Genomic DNA, 14,389 nt, shown 5'->3' with positions numbered 1-14,389 from the left:
GATAATTTATTTTATTTTTTCTTTAGAAGTTTTTTGATAAAAATTTCAGTAGAAATTTATACTAATCTTTAGGAAACATGTGTTTTATTTAATGGGTAGCATTCAATGACTAACTTTTTGGCAAAACATTTTTCAAAACATGAGTTAGAAGTTTTGGAATGGGCTGATTTTTGGTGAGGATGATCTCTATGGGGAGGAGATCATCCTCACAAAAAATCAGCTCATTCCAAAACTTCTAACCCATGTTTACAAGTTGAAAAATCGTGGACCGTCCATTTTTTGTAAACTATTTTTTATGAGGTTAGAAGTTTTGGATTTGGCTGATTTTTGGTGATGATAATCTCCTCACCGTAGAGATCATCTTCACCAAAAATCAGCCCATTCCAAAACTTCTAACTCATGTTTTGAAAAATGTTTTGCCAAAAAATTAGCCATTGAACGGGACCCTTATTTAATTACCTTGAATTTGATTGATAGGTATATTATAATTTTTTTTTAATTTTATATTTTTTGAGGGGTTCATTTTTTTTAATAGGAATCAATTCTGAAATTTTCCTGATTTTTTCAGATTTTTTCAGATTTTTTAAATGGTTAAAAACCATTGTTTTAATGTTGAACGAGACGACTCGACGAGACGAGACGTATCGTCCGAGTCAACTCGGTATCAGAGGTGAACGAGACGAGACCAAATACCGAGTTTAAAAACCATGGTTCTTTTATATTTTTTGGCGTGATTTAAAAGGTTTTGGTGAAAGTTTGTCCTTTTTCATTTTCAAACTGGTGTCATAACTCATTGACTTGGGTCTTCTCTTCGAGACTAAATGAGATGGCTTAAAATTCAATTCTCTTCCAAAATCTGTGATTGTTTACCCAAAACCAATCATGTTCAATCAATAGGATTTTTTTTTTTTTTTGAATTACACCACCATCATGGTTTTAAAACTCTTTTTGACATCCCATCCATGAACAAGACCGAGTCGTCTCACACGAGTTTTCCAATACATTTGAGTCGTCTCATTCAACAATGAGACAAATGAACCATGGTTTTAAATCTCGTCTGATACGTTTGACTTGTCAATCCATCTTGTTGGTGGATGGTGTTGAGATGTATCAGACGAGTCGGCTCAGTCTCGGACGAGATTTTAGAACATGCCTCCATGTGGTATCCAAAAATCTTGCCTCCATTGAGATGTAGATTACAAAATTACAATAACTTTCAAAAAAAAAAGGATAATTTTTCACTGTTACGTTTTTATTTTAAATTTGATTGTTAGTCGTCCACTTTCTTCAAAGATTTTGATCAAATAAAAAAAAATTAAAAAAAAAGTTATCTTTTTTTTCTTTCATTCTTTCTAAATCAGATGTTGGGCATGAACTTTAGAGAGTTGATTTCTTATTGGGTGGGCCCAACAAGTTTTAATAAGGGTGCTGGCCTGACTCAAAATATATTACCTTTAACCTTCTAAACCTCATTTTTGAAAAGTAGAAAATGATGGATTTGCCCCTAAGAATAATAGAGGGTTATCTAGCCTGAGAAGATAAATTTTTTTTACAAAGAAAAATCAATCTAAGAGTTCTCAGAAACTCGAATTAATTAATCAAAGGGTACCGTGTGTATTGAGGGAATCCCTAATTTACAAAAAAATCAATTGACATCTTACGATTATTCAATTCAAAATTCTGTGAAATCCTAAATTGACATTTCTATCAATAAAAAAAAATCTCATATTCTTTTTCTTAGTGAGAGAGATGTGGCAGCTGAGGTGGTGATTCATCCAATGATAACCCACAACATGGCAAGAGATGTTGTCCTGCTCATGTTTGTATTTTTCTAAGAATAATACTGGGCTGACATTGGGAATTATTGCAATTCTCACATTTCTGACGTGGAAATGAGCATATAACCGTAAATACTTTTTACTCGTATCTCAAGAAATCAATCTATGGCTTTCAACGCAGTGAAAAACAAAGTCCCCCGGAGTTTACTTTTTCTAAGAGGAGCCAAAACTGATCACAATGTCCCAAAAACGTGAGCCAAAGGGCTCACACATTAACTGCTAGGCCCCCATGTGGTGACCTCGTCCGATCAGAAAACCATTTCTACTTTTTTATTTAATAATAATAATGAAATTTATAAACATGTAATGCGAACCTTTTTTTAGTTAATAAATTTTTTATTAATATGTAATGCGTTTGGTGGACATCCTACTAAGAAAACAACTGTCCAGCAACTTTTTATTGGTTCCTTCTATACCTGACCCATTGAGAAGCCTTGACCATGGTTGAAGAAGATTGGTCCAAATTTTAAAATAAGATGTTATTTGTTTATTGGAGTTTAGAACATAGAAATTATTCTCTTATAATTATTTAGAATGGAAAATCGATAGTTCAATTTATTTCTTGCATTTCCATGCAAAATATCAGAATCGTTGAAACAGGATCACCAAAGGGAGATTACAATTACTAGAAGGCATTTTTCGAAGTTTCGTCCAGTCTTTTTTTTTTTCTCTTCAGTTGGTTACAAACTCTCCTCTCCTAGCAAATCAATTATTTTTTATTGACGAGATCATTCCTCATTTTCAAGAATTGAATATAAGCTACAAAACAATAATTATAGTATCTATCGAAAAAGAAAAAAGAAAAAAGATATCCAACACATTTAAAATATTATTTATTTAAAAAGAAAAAAAATACCCATCATTTTCAATTGGGTTATTAAAATTGCACTGTTTGTATATTGTAAAATTGTAAATCAAACTCATGGCATTCTGAAATAACACAAAAGTGAGTAACAAAACTACAAATCTTATGTAAGCATTGCTGATTGAGATTATATATGCTGATTTGATAATGGCATCATCAGATAGGTCCCATATAGACCTGGTCAGATGTATTGTTGAAGCCATTACAAACTGCCAACTAATACTGAGTTGGATTGTTTCTCAAGGTAAGAAACAGAGAATACCAAGATTGGGTCCAGCACAACAGATGATGATATCCTCCCCATATGTCCTTTCAATCAAGATATGTCCTTTCAATCAAGATCAGTGGTGGTTCCCAACTCTACATGGGATCAATGTTCATGCATCATCCATGATCATATAGGTATTAACATTTTGGGGAAATATTTAAGTATGTAAATTATTATTAAACAAATAAAATAAAATATAAACAAAAGCAAATGGACATTATTTTTCTTTCTTCACAAAGAAAAAAAAAAAAAGCTGATCACCAAAAATTTACATGACAAAAGTAGAAATTAACAAGAACTAATCACACAAATAATAACAAAATAAAGAGAGTAGAATATTTATGCAACATGACTAAATCATGCAAGTTTAATTGAACATAATGATCAAAACTAATTGAATGGGAAGAGTCAAGAAAAGATGGATACAAACAATTCTCCAGAGTTACCTGGGAAATTCATTCCAAAGAATAATGCCCACAATGAATTGTGGACTATGATAACAGAGGCTATTTGCATTACTCTGTTAAGGTGACTTGTTTAACAGATATCATCTTTGCCTAAAATTACTCCCAATTAGACCTCTTGTTCGGAGGCTCTCTCTGTATCATGTGTAAGAGGCTCTGGACGATTTCGGACATCGGTGGGCGGAACTCTGGCTCCGACTGCAAAATAGACATGGGTTAAGTGATAAATTTTTCACTAGGTGTGGTAGTATGGAAAAGAATGAAAAGTCCATGATGCACATTCATTTTTATTTTTTATTTTTGATCATGTAGAAATTTTATAAAAAGGAGGAAAACCCCAAGACCTAAATAGAATATAAGTAGTTCTAAGAGCCAAACTCTAAAATATTAAACAAAACTATTCAAATAGGCTAATCCATTATGAGGGCCCTAAAATAATCTTCTAAATTTAGAAATACGAATCCTTGAGTTTCACGAGGTATGGACAAGCAATGATACAAGAAGACCTTGGTTTTCTCATCATTAGATTCAATTAGATCCAATCTTGTCTTCGAGATTTGGTTCTTCCTTCTTTTAATACTTTTTTTATTAATTATCAAAATAATATGATGCAAGAAACATTATAAACTCATAACCACAATTAGGCATCTGGTGTATTCTCATACACCGTAAAATCTGTTGTTGATTCTAGATCACAGGTGTGCAAAGGAAAGTATTTTAGAAAAACGGCCTAGTTGAAATTTTTAAGTTGATGCATGTAATGAACATCCAAGTGGCAAAACCAGCCACTCAACTGTCCCACTTAGGATGTGAACTATCCCAGAAATTGGTCAAATGATCATAATCACCCATGTTAGACTTTTTATCACTAATCATAGGTTTTGGACTTTCGATTGGGATTCAATTGGTTTCGTTGGACATATATGTTCAACTACCAACTCAAAAATGGAAAAGGAAATCATACTAGGCTAATCAATTTGCAGCCAGACTATCTTAGACCATTAACCACATTTTTTTTTAACTCATCCAATCTCAACACTTGATCCGTAATATACATTTTTTTTTTGATAAATATAAACTTATATTAATAACAAAGCGAGAAGAGGAGGCTGAGATAGCCCCCCAATACAAGATTAAAAAACAACAAGAAAAAACAAAGAAAGGAAAAAAAATCTCCCCAAGAAGGGAGGACCTAATCACAAATAGCTTCCCAATTACTAACAAAATCATGGAAGCACACTCCCTCAAAGTATCTACTCAACTTTGACCAAAGGAATAGAAACCCCAGAATCTCTAAAATCACAGAGTGAGTTGAGCTCTCCTTGCCATGGAATACTCTGTTGTTCCGCTCTCTCCAAAGACCCCAAGCAATAGCCGAGGAAAGGATAACTCAAAGGTGCTTCTTTCTCGAAGAGAAGATGTTGAAAGTCAAACCCTCTAAAAGCGCAAAAAAAGATAAAGAAAGAACCCAATCCACCTGAAAACGAGAAAAGAAGAACATCCAAATGACACGGGAGAAAGAACAATGGATAAGGATATGATTGGCAGACTCCCCGTCCCTCGAGCAAAGGAAGCAAAAATTTGGGGTAATCCACTCCCGAGAAATCAATTTATCCAAAGTAAAGATTCTACCCAAAGAGGCAAGCCAGACAAAGAAAGACACCTTAGAAGGAACAAGAGCGGACCAACCAAGATGATTTTTTGGCTATGATCTACTTTCTTTTTTTTTTTGGATAGATAAACATAAAAGGAAAATATAAAGGGAAGGTCAAGCTGACCAACCCAAGAAGAAGAAAAAGCAAAAAAGATAGAGGAGACTGAGCTAATGCTCGTGAATGTTACAAACGTTATCCCAACGGACTAAGAAGTCCTCGAAGAAAACCCCTTTGAACTCTTTAAAGACCTTGCACCAACAAAAAAAGGGCCCAAGAAGCGATAAGATGATGATGTCTTGACTGGATTGAACCTTCCCTTCGAAAATTCTAGTCAGCAGGCTATCAGATCCAATTTTGTGGTACCTTTTGTGAAGTCCACCAGACAATCTTAATCCAAAATGTTTTTTTATTTTTATAGGTATCTTAATCCCATAAATTGCTCATGACAAAAATTTTATAGTATAGGTATACATGAATTTTATGTCACACTTCTCCACTTCAATTATGTTTCCAGGTTCCAACCTTTTTTTAGCAGAAAGTATTTCACCACGAATATACCACCCATTGTTTATTTACTTTAAGGTTTACTAGTATGGATGACATGTCACCAATGGTCCTAATATTTATACAATTGACCCAGATAGATATGCAAGTGAATTGGGTTTTCAAAAGTTCTTGTGCCCGTCTGACACTAATACACATAATCATGCAATCCTAGAAGATTATAAATCCAGAGAGGTTCCCTATAGTAAAACCTTTCTGCAACTATATGCATTTAACATATTATCAACAAAATATGAAAAGACTCACCTGAACACACAGAGAAATGATGTCCACAAAACGTGACAAAGATTTAGCAGGATAAGCTCCATTGAGAGAAGGATCAACCATCCTTGACAATGCCTCAATATCATGAAGCTGAGGGATCGCCCATCTAACTAAAAATTGCTCCCCTCGAGGCCTTGACCTATAAATATTTTTCAAGATGTAATAAGTAATTGTAAAAGAACCTGGTAATCCATGACACTTAAATTGGTTAAATAAGAGTTCTCACCTGTCGTAGGACTTTCGCCCAGTAAGGAGTTCTAACAATACAACTCCAAAGCTGTAAACATCACTCTGATAAGTATAGGTTCCAGTTTCAAATTCTGGAGCGCTATAACCATAACCCGAGAGGACTTGTCCGGACAACTGAAAGCAAATACCAGAGTGTCATTACTAATTCAAAAAGAACTGGATTTAAGATTGATCCACTAGCACAATTTAATGCTGTGTATCACAACCAAAATTTTGTGGATTTTCTTCCAATTTCCCAATTAAAACCAGAAATAAGAAGTGGAAGGAGGCTTAGAACCAAGCATAAATCTTCCAAAGGAATTTGTGATTTTCAATTTCTAGAACACACCATAAACAATTATTAACTTTCCAAGTTTTCAGAAGGCAGAAGCTAATAGTTTATTTCTCAAAGTTGATTCAATTAACCTATTCTGACTTCGTGCTTCGAATCAGTTGAAATCCCCTACGAGGAATATAATGTCAAGGCACTAGCTCCACAAAATGCTGAAACATTTACTGTGCCATACCATATGGCACCTGTGAAGGTGGTTGACAAACCAGTGAATGGATCAGACCAAGAAGATTTTAAACGTAAAATCAATTTCTTTCTAAATGGGTTAGAAAGAAGTCTACAGATCAGATGATCAAGATAACCTCCAGGACAGGAGATCTCTTTGAAGGACCAGTCAAATGGAGGATCTTAGTTGCCTTGGAAGTGTGCCACAATTACAGCATCACTCACAGAACATGTCCTGTCATCCACTCCTAATGCAAGTATTTCGCAATCCCCATATCCTTCCTAAACATTTAAAAATCTTCCTTTTTCATCTTCCTCACTTTTAGTCTTCAGGCTTAACCGCAAGACCCATCACCACTAGTCCTTTTTAACCTCACTACTCTTGAGCCACTGTTTAACCCTAGAGTTGACATCAACCTGGCCAAACTTGGAAATCTGAAGACCGACTCTCAGGTCAGGTCAACATTTCCAGATACTAGTCAGAACTCAAAATAAGAGAATAACCAATTTGAAGATTATAGAATATTGACATACCTGACTTACAGAGCCTGGAGATATTAATGGAGCCAAGCCACAATCAGAGACATGTACCGTGAGCTCATCGTCGAGGAGAACATTGGTAGACTTGAAATTTCGGTGTACAATGGGTGGTTGGCAGACCTCATGCAGATACCTTCACCACAAAAACAATGAGACAAGAATTAGCTCTACAAAATAATAGAATGTTGTTTCCAGAGAACTACTGATAACCAGATAAGGAGAGGGGGGAAAAGAAGCCATCCTCCTTTTAGTGCCAGTATGTAACACTCATGCAAAGGGCTTGGAAGCTCTCCAACTAATAGCTCCTATCTAGGAGATCTTCTAGCCCAAGATTTGAACCGAACAGAGAATCTAACACATCTATATCATTGAAAGATGAACTTTCAACAAGTTAACTAACAGTTGAAATCTCTAATAAAGTGATGGCAATTTTATAAATTCCTTTGGATGGCTTTTGCACTATCTTTTGGATTGTTGTCCGTAATTTAAAGAGAAGATGCAAATCGTCCCAAGTCAAGCCACATGACTCTCTTTCTTAAATTGTAGTTTTGTCTTCCGTCAGTAACATCCAATCTACAATTCCATTTGCGATACGACCATACCAGAAGAAAGATCAATTACGAAGATACCCATTATTTATATTCCAATAAAATTGATATGCAAAAAAAATATCGAATAAAACATATAAATAGTTATTTTACATACCCGAGTGCCCTTTCATACAGTTTCAATTTAAAAAAATACTGTATTTGCTAAAAAAGAAAACCATGCAATGCCCTTAATTAAGGAACACATGCAAACCCCAAATATACATGTGTGTGCGCATGCATGTGCTGAATTCTGGTCCAAACCTTTAAGGCAAAACAGTATTAAACACAAACTATCCCTCACTGGCATTTCGTGTTCCCCATTTTTAATCTTATTTTGATGATCAAGACCAGACTATGCACAAACTTTTCCAGTCTACTTTAGCAGTATGCCAAACTAGAAAAGTATGACACTCGTATATACATTGTTTACCCCAATTTCATAAGATGATCCACTGAAAAATAAAGGTGATTTTGAGATAATTTTACTGAATTTTGTACGTACTCTAGAGCTCTTGCAGCTCCAAGGGCAATCCGGATGCGGGCATTCCATGAAAGTTTCTTAGTGAGTCCTTCGCTTGAGTGGAGCGCATCATAAAGTGTCCCATTAGTGCAGTATTCATAGATGAGTAGCCGTTGCTCATGCTCTATGCAGTAACCCTCAAGCCCGACAATATTAACATGTCGAAGTTTAGAGATATTTGACACCAACTGAAGAAACTCTTCATCTTTCTGCTGCATGGAAGCCACATAGTCCAGTTTTTTGACAGCCAGCAGCTAAATAAATCATCAGAAGCAAATAAATAAGTCAGGACATGAAGACACTCTAAGAGAGAAGTATGCTAAGTGCAAGGATGAAAAATTCAGAAGAGACTAACACTTATTCAAAAAAGATATGGAGCAGTATTTCAGTCAGGCTTCAAGAGTGCCTCCCCAATGTTCTACACAACATTTTTCCCAGCTGATTCTTTCAGAAAAATGATACAGAAAAATAAAAGAGAGGGATGGATAACTGAACTTGATTTGGTCACTTGTTTCTGAGTGTAGATTAACACGACACTTGGAATGAAAACTTTGGTGGACAGGTGGGTAACTCAAGCCCCAAAATGCTCCCTTTGACTCAACTAAACATTACAAAAGCAGTTCCTTCAGGAGTCAGGCTTCAGAGATATTTCTGGTTTTCTATGTGAATAAATGAAACAAGGAAAGCCTACTAGTGTGGGTAATAGCTGAAGAAATGATTATGAGTCTTTAGGGTATGCTTGTTTATGTGATAAGCAATAAGTAAAAAATTTCCACAGCAGAGGGAAATCAGTCAAGACTGCTACCGCATATAATTTCTTTTAGGTAGAAGAACGGAAACAGCATGAAGAAGACTAGTTGGAGCACGGCAAAGATGGGCAAGAGCGAAGGGAGGAGGTCCCAGAAAGGAAGCCACACCTTGGACGACAATGTGACAACGGTCTGCTAACAAATCCTGATTAAGTTTATTGCGATCTTAACTGATACTGAAGTCTCATATAACAAACACCAGATTGTTTCTCCTAATGACCACGAGCAACTGATATACAACAAACATTATAGCTATTATTGTTTTTCTTTCTTATTTTTTTTAGGGATAAACTGGACTCAAACGCACAACCTCAGAAATGCTTTGCAAAGTGTCAAACCAACTGAACTATGGAACTAAGCCCAGCAGCTTTTATTGCTTCTTTAAACAAAATGCACATATGAATGTGTACATGTCAAAACTAAGCAAAGAACACAGTTTTCTCCAGATAAAGGAGATAGGGGTCAGGAATTAAATCTAACAGCTTGACAGTAGTTCCAATACCCAATTAATCAGTTAAATTGAAAACCAAAAGAATCTTACCTTTCCATCAGGGAGCTCTGCCCAATAAACACTTCCCAACATGCCTCCTCCAATAAGATTTTCTTGAGAAAAGCTGTTTGTATATTGCTGAAGGGATGCAATTGTGAAGGACCTCACAGAATTAATGGCATTCAGACTTTTGGTGGGAGGGTTCCCTGTAGTTATCCCAGTAGGAAAAATCGGGTTCACAATGACTTTCTCGACAGGAAAAGGTGGAGGAGGCATCATATCCATTCCAGACAATTGTATAACGTGTTCTTCCTTTGGTTTTGGAATCACTCCCATTCTTTCCATGTCTTTCTCATGTTTGTCATTTGGTTTCGGAATTGCATCCATTCTTATAATATCTATTCCATGTTCATCCTTTGGTCTCAAAACTGTTTCTTTAGGAACTGCTCAAAAAAATTTGGTAATCAATCTACTGAAAGTAAAAGCAGAACTTTTTAAGAAAATAAAATAGCATAGACAAAAATTAGAAAATATTCTGAACAAAGATACACTTACCCTTTTCTATCTGACTTCTTGATTGGACCAAGGATGCTCTGGATTCACCGTGTCTAGGCTTCCCCTTGGGGCCTTTAAATGCACCCGTTTCATGCCTCTTAGCAATTGTATCGGTGTTTTTCCTTTCCTTACAACATCTTGACATAATAAGCATAAGTCCTAATGCAATAAATACTAAGGCCCCTGCAATTGCAATCCAAATAACCTTTTTAGCAGTTAAAATCTTTTTTGATCCTGCAGGACTTGGTCCTTCCTCAGCAGACGGTCCATTTGTCACAGGTGTTTCTCCAGAACTTGAGTTTCCAGGATGAGGTGCAGATGGGGCTGGGGCTGGGGGTGGCACAGTGGGTGATGGAGCAACAGTAGTGTTGAATGGGTTTCCATCCTTTCTGCACAGTAGATCCAACAGTGACCAAAGGTAGCAAGAATACAAAAAAAAATTTGATGAATAGCAAAAATATAATTAAAATCCATTAATGGGACCTGCTTCGTTTCTTTTATAAAAGCTTTCCTTGAGTGCAGAAAATGATAAAACTATATACATTTGGGTATAATCCTTGTGAGCATGCCTTTTGGAAAGGATGCTAGAAATAATAAACAGATAATGATGAGATAAATTTTTAAAATTATCTTTCGAAAAAATTAGAAAATTGGAAAATTTTAAACAAAAAGTATTAAAAATACTGATCAATTTCATGGGGAAAAGACTTTTTTTGTTGCTGTTGTCGATGCTACTTAATCCAGAATAGCAAGGATAGAGAAAACTAAAGTTGAATTCTTAAGGTGCTATAACTCAAAATCTCCATCGTAAGTACACGCACACAAGGTGCATGAGTTTGGCACAAGGCCTTAAAAAATACATAGAAGGCATGGCACGTTTATCATTTATAAAGCCTCAGCGCATGATACATACACCTTCAGAGCTTTAATGTGTTTCAAGCAAGGAGCATGGCATTTTGGGGGAAGCCCAAGGTGACAGCCTCATATGCTGTGTTTGACATCATGACCTCTATGTATCTACAATCTATAAGTTACAAAGTATGTATACCAGTATATTTTCCTACACAAATTATTTCTCTTTCAAGGATTAAAAAAAAAAAATCAAATATGTCTATTATTTAGTCTCACTTAAAATTTGGAATAGTCAACAACTTCTCGGGTATGGGTCCAGAGAAAATATTATTCTCTATATTCCTGTGAACAACAAATCATTTCAAGTCAGAAACACAAGGTAGAAAATGGTACCAAAAGAAATCCAAATCAATGAAGTGTTCAAGATAAGTACAAATCTCTCAGAGGAAGATCTTGTATAACATCGAGGGTCCCAGACAATTGATTGTCCTGCAAGTGCCTGCCAAACACGAAGTTTGATAAATTCATTAAGACCTAGAAGATGTAGACATAATCAAACTTGTAAAGATAAATTACTCACAACGTGGTCAGAGATGACAAATTTCCCATAGAGGAAGGTAATTTCCCACTCAAATTGTTAACAGATAGATTCCTGCCCCATGATAGAGTATCCCACATCAACTGTTTATAACCCATGCAAGAGGAACCTAGAAGAAATGGGTTTCAAAATCAACAGGAAATGCTTACAAATTTACAAGATCCATAAGCTCCTGAAAATCATCCGGTATTTCTCCAGTTAAATGATTGTTGTCCAATGACCTGAAGGAAATATACCACTAAAACTCAAACCATAAAATAAATGAAGACCAGAACTTTCTCCAAGAACAAGGTATCAAGATTTTATAAAAAGGAGCACAGACTCACAAGTCCGTCAATTGAGTTAGTAAGGATAAAGAACTCGGGATGGTTCCTGTGAACTGGTTTGCTGAAAGAAAACTGCCACAGTCAAAGAATATCACATGTTTCATATACGGCAATGAGCATAAGAAGGATGAAGAAGAGCATACCCAGGCTCACAAACAACAAAAAATTGATATACTTATATCAAGGGATCAAAAGAGAATGTTATCTGCAAACATACAGGCTCTGCATGGTAAGGGGAAGACTGGATGGAATAGTGCCACCAATGTGGTTATTGCTCAGATCTCTGCCGCACAACAATAGGAAAATAGCATCAATCCAAAATTGAAGAAACATGTCTAAACAAAGATGAACATTATAATAAAACTTAAATCACAGCATTTCAAAATGTGAGGCATACAATTTTTGTCCCCTCAAGAAGCACAACACAACATTGAAAAGCTAGGATAAGCCCAACCATCCCATGGGGTTGTGTTAGGCTAGGAGATCTCCTAAGTGAATCTTGTTCATGTCAATTGAATCATGGATCATGAGGTCAGTGGGACAGGAAGAAACAAATATGGGATCCAAATGAGAGTAAACCAAAACCACTAGCAACTATCCCTATCCCTACGCATATAACCCACACACACAAAAGAACTAGAATAAGTAATAGCACTTACATTGCTATCATAGAAGTAAAGAATCCTAAGTTATTGCCCAGTACTCCACCCAAATTCACACCATTAAGGATTCTGTCAGATAAATAAGCTGTAAGAATAATAGAATAGATTCGTAGAGAAACACCAATCACCAGAAGGAGTTTAAGAAAGATCACTCTACATTCCGGTTATGTTTGAATTGACACATTTAACGCCTTGCCAGGCCTCCAGACATGGGTCTCCTCCATTAGGAATCCATCGAGCAAGCGATGGGTAACCAAGTGAAGCATACAGATCATTTATTGCGAAAACTGAACAAATAAAAAATAAAAAATAAAAATTATAAAAAACATATGTTTCATGAATATTTTCTACTTCATAAAATTTAATATTAGAAAAGAAAATAAAAAATCAACCAAAAACTCTCTGTACACTTTAGAAAAGTAGACCAACAAGTGCCCAAAAAGGAGATACATTTCCAGCTAAAATTTTCTAGTATCTATAGATTTGTGCTTAAAAGAATCGTAAAAAAAATGTCAGAATTTAGTGTTACCGTCTCGAGCATCAGTGTACCCATGAGAAAACCGTGCCACAGAAATCAATATCAACCCCACGAAGAACCGGGCATAGATCTCCCAACTCAAGTAATACATGGCTGATTTCCTCCGACTTTTTTGTTAAATTTCTTCCAGAAACAATTATAGAAATGTAACTGAACAAGAACGTTTCAAAGCCTGAAACCAAAGCAGCACAGAGACCAAATGCATTAGAGATCTCGATAAAGCTACAGTAATTCAAACCTTTTGATGTTTCTTAATACTAAAATTACCCAATAAATAAACCAAACAGACCACTAAAATCTCATAACTAAATTGACAGAAAAGTTTAAAAAAAAAAAAAAGATAATCAAACCGAAGTATCGAATGCCATTACTCAAAAGGACTGTAAGAAAAAAACTTCATAAACCCTAAAAAAAATCCACCATTGAAGCAGAACTCAAATAAACGGCGCCTTAACAAACCACAGAGAGGTTTGATCGGACTTTACAACTACATATTTCTCAAAATTTAGCAACTCTTCCATTCAAATTAGTAGCTAAAGATTCCATAAATCCACAAATCTAAATCAGAGAAACAAAAATGTACATTTACAGTCGAATTCAACAGATTTAGTCAAAGAAGGAAAGAAAATCGAGAGTTTTGGTACCCTAACCTTCGAGAGAAATTCACGGATGCACAGAAAAGCTTAGTTAGCTTAAGCTTCTTTCCCACTATTAAAGTCGTGCATATCTTTTCCACTATTGCTTTGAGTGAAATATATTTTTAAAGTTTTAAAAAACTTTTGAATATAGATTGGGCTAAATCTATTTAAACAAATATTGGCCCATGTGAGGCCCGTAATAGTCTAGCCCTCTGTTATCCGGTTTTTTCGATTCGTAACCGGGTTCGTTGTTACCGGCATTAGAACGAACCCGGTTCGTAGAGGACATTTGGATTATTTATGTTGGTCTCATAAAAGAAGGCCTAGGTCAATGTGACATGTCATCAGTTAAAGAACACGTGGACTTCTCTAATATTGAACCCGGTTCGGTTTTTTATACAATAGTCCAAATTCTTGAAAAGCATGTAATTACAAAAACACCATGTGGGCTTATTTTTTGGGCTCATAATGGCCCATGGAGCGCCGTTTGTCTTGACGTTGAAGTTTAAAACAGGTTGTCTTTTGTTGCCGGGTTGGAAAAGCTCCACCAAAGTAACTTTTAAATAATTTTTTTAATCTCTAACGGACAAAAATTAAAGAATTAGCTG

The 14,389-nt window shown here is 35.5% G+C and overlaps 1 protein-coding gene across 1 annotated transcript; it reads right to left on the bottom strand.

Annotated features, from left to right (window-relative positions):
* Window positions 1-3,253: 3,253 nt before the first annotated feature.
* Window positions 3,254-13,924, bottom strand: LOC147411358 (protein STRUBBELIG-RECEPTOR FAMILY 3-like). Its single transcript, XM_086447729.1, has 17 exons — window positions 13,794-13,924; window positions 13,135-13,315; window positions 12,763-12,892; window positions 12,603-12,674; window positions 12,161-12,226; window positions 11,944-12,015; window positions 11,767-11,838; window positions 11,600-11,671; window positions 11,453-11,518; window positions 11,296-11,361; window positions 10,168-10,556; window positions 9,664-10,055; window positions 8,296-8,567; window positions 7,198-7,336; window positions 6,145-6,281; window positions 5,901-6,057; window positions 3,254-3,633 (listed from the first exon to the last, which is right to left on the bottom strand). Exons 2-17 carry the CDS (start codon window positions 13,232-13,234, stop codon window positions 3,535-3,537), a joined length of 2,301 nt encoding a protein of 766 aa, XP_086303855.1. The 5' UTR covers window positions 13,235-13,315; window positions 13,794-13,924; the 3' UTR covers window positions 3,254-3,534.
* Between the last annotated feature and the right edge of the window lie 465 nt (window positions 13,925-14,389).

This window comes from Akebia trifoliata, chromosome 1 (genome assembly GCF_017979445.1).
Source record: "Akebia trifoliata isolate Shusen 1 chromosome 1, ASM1797944v1, whole genome shotgun sequence".
NCBI lineage: Eukaryota > Viridiplantae > Streptophyta > Magnoliopsida > Ranunculales > Lardizabalaceae > Akebia > Akebia trifoliata.
The sequence above is the reverse complement of the archived record's forward strand: the minus strand, read 5'-3'. Positions and strand labels throughout refer to the sequence as shown.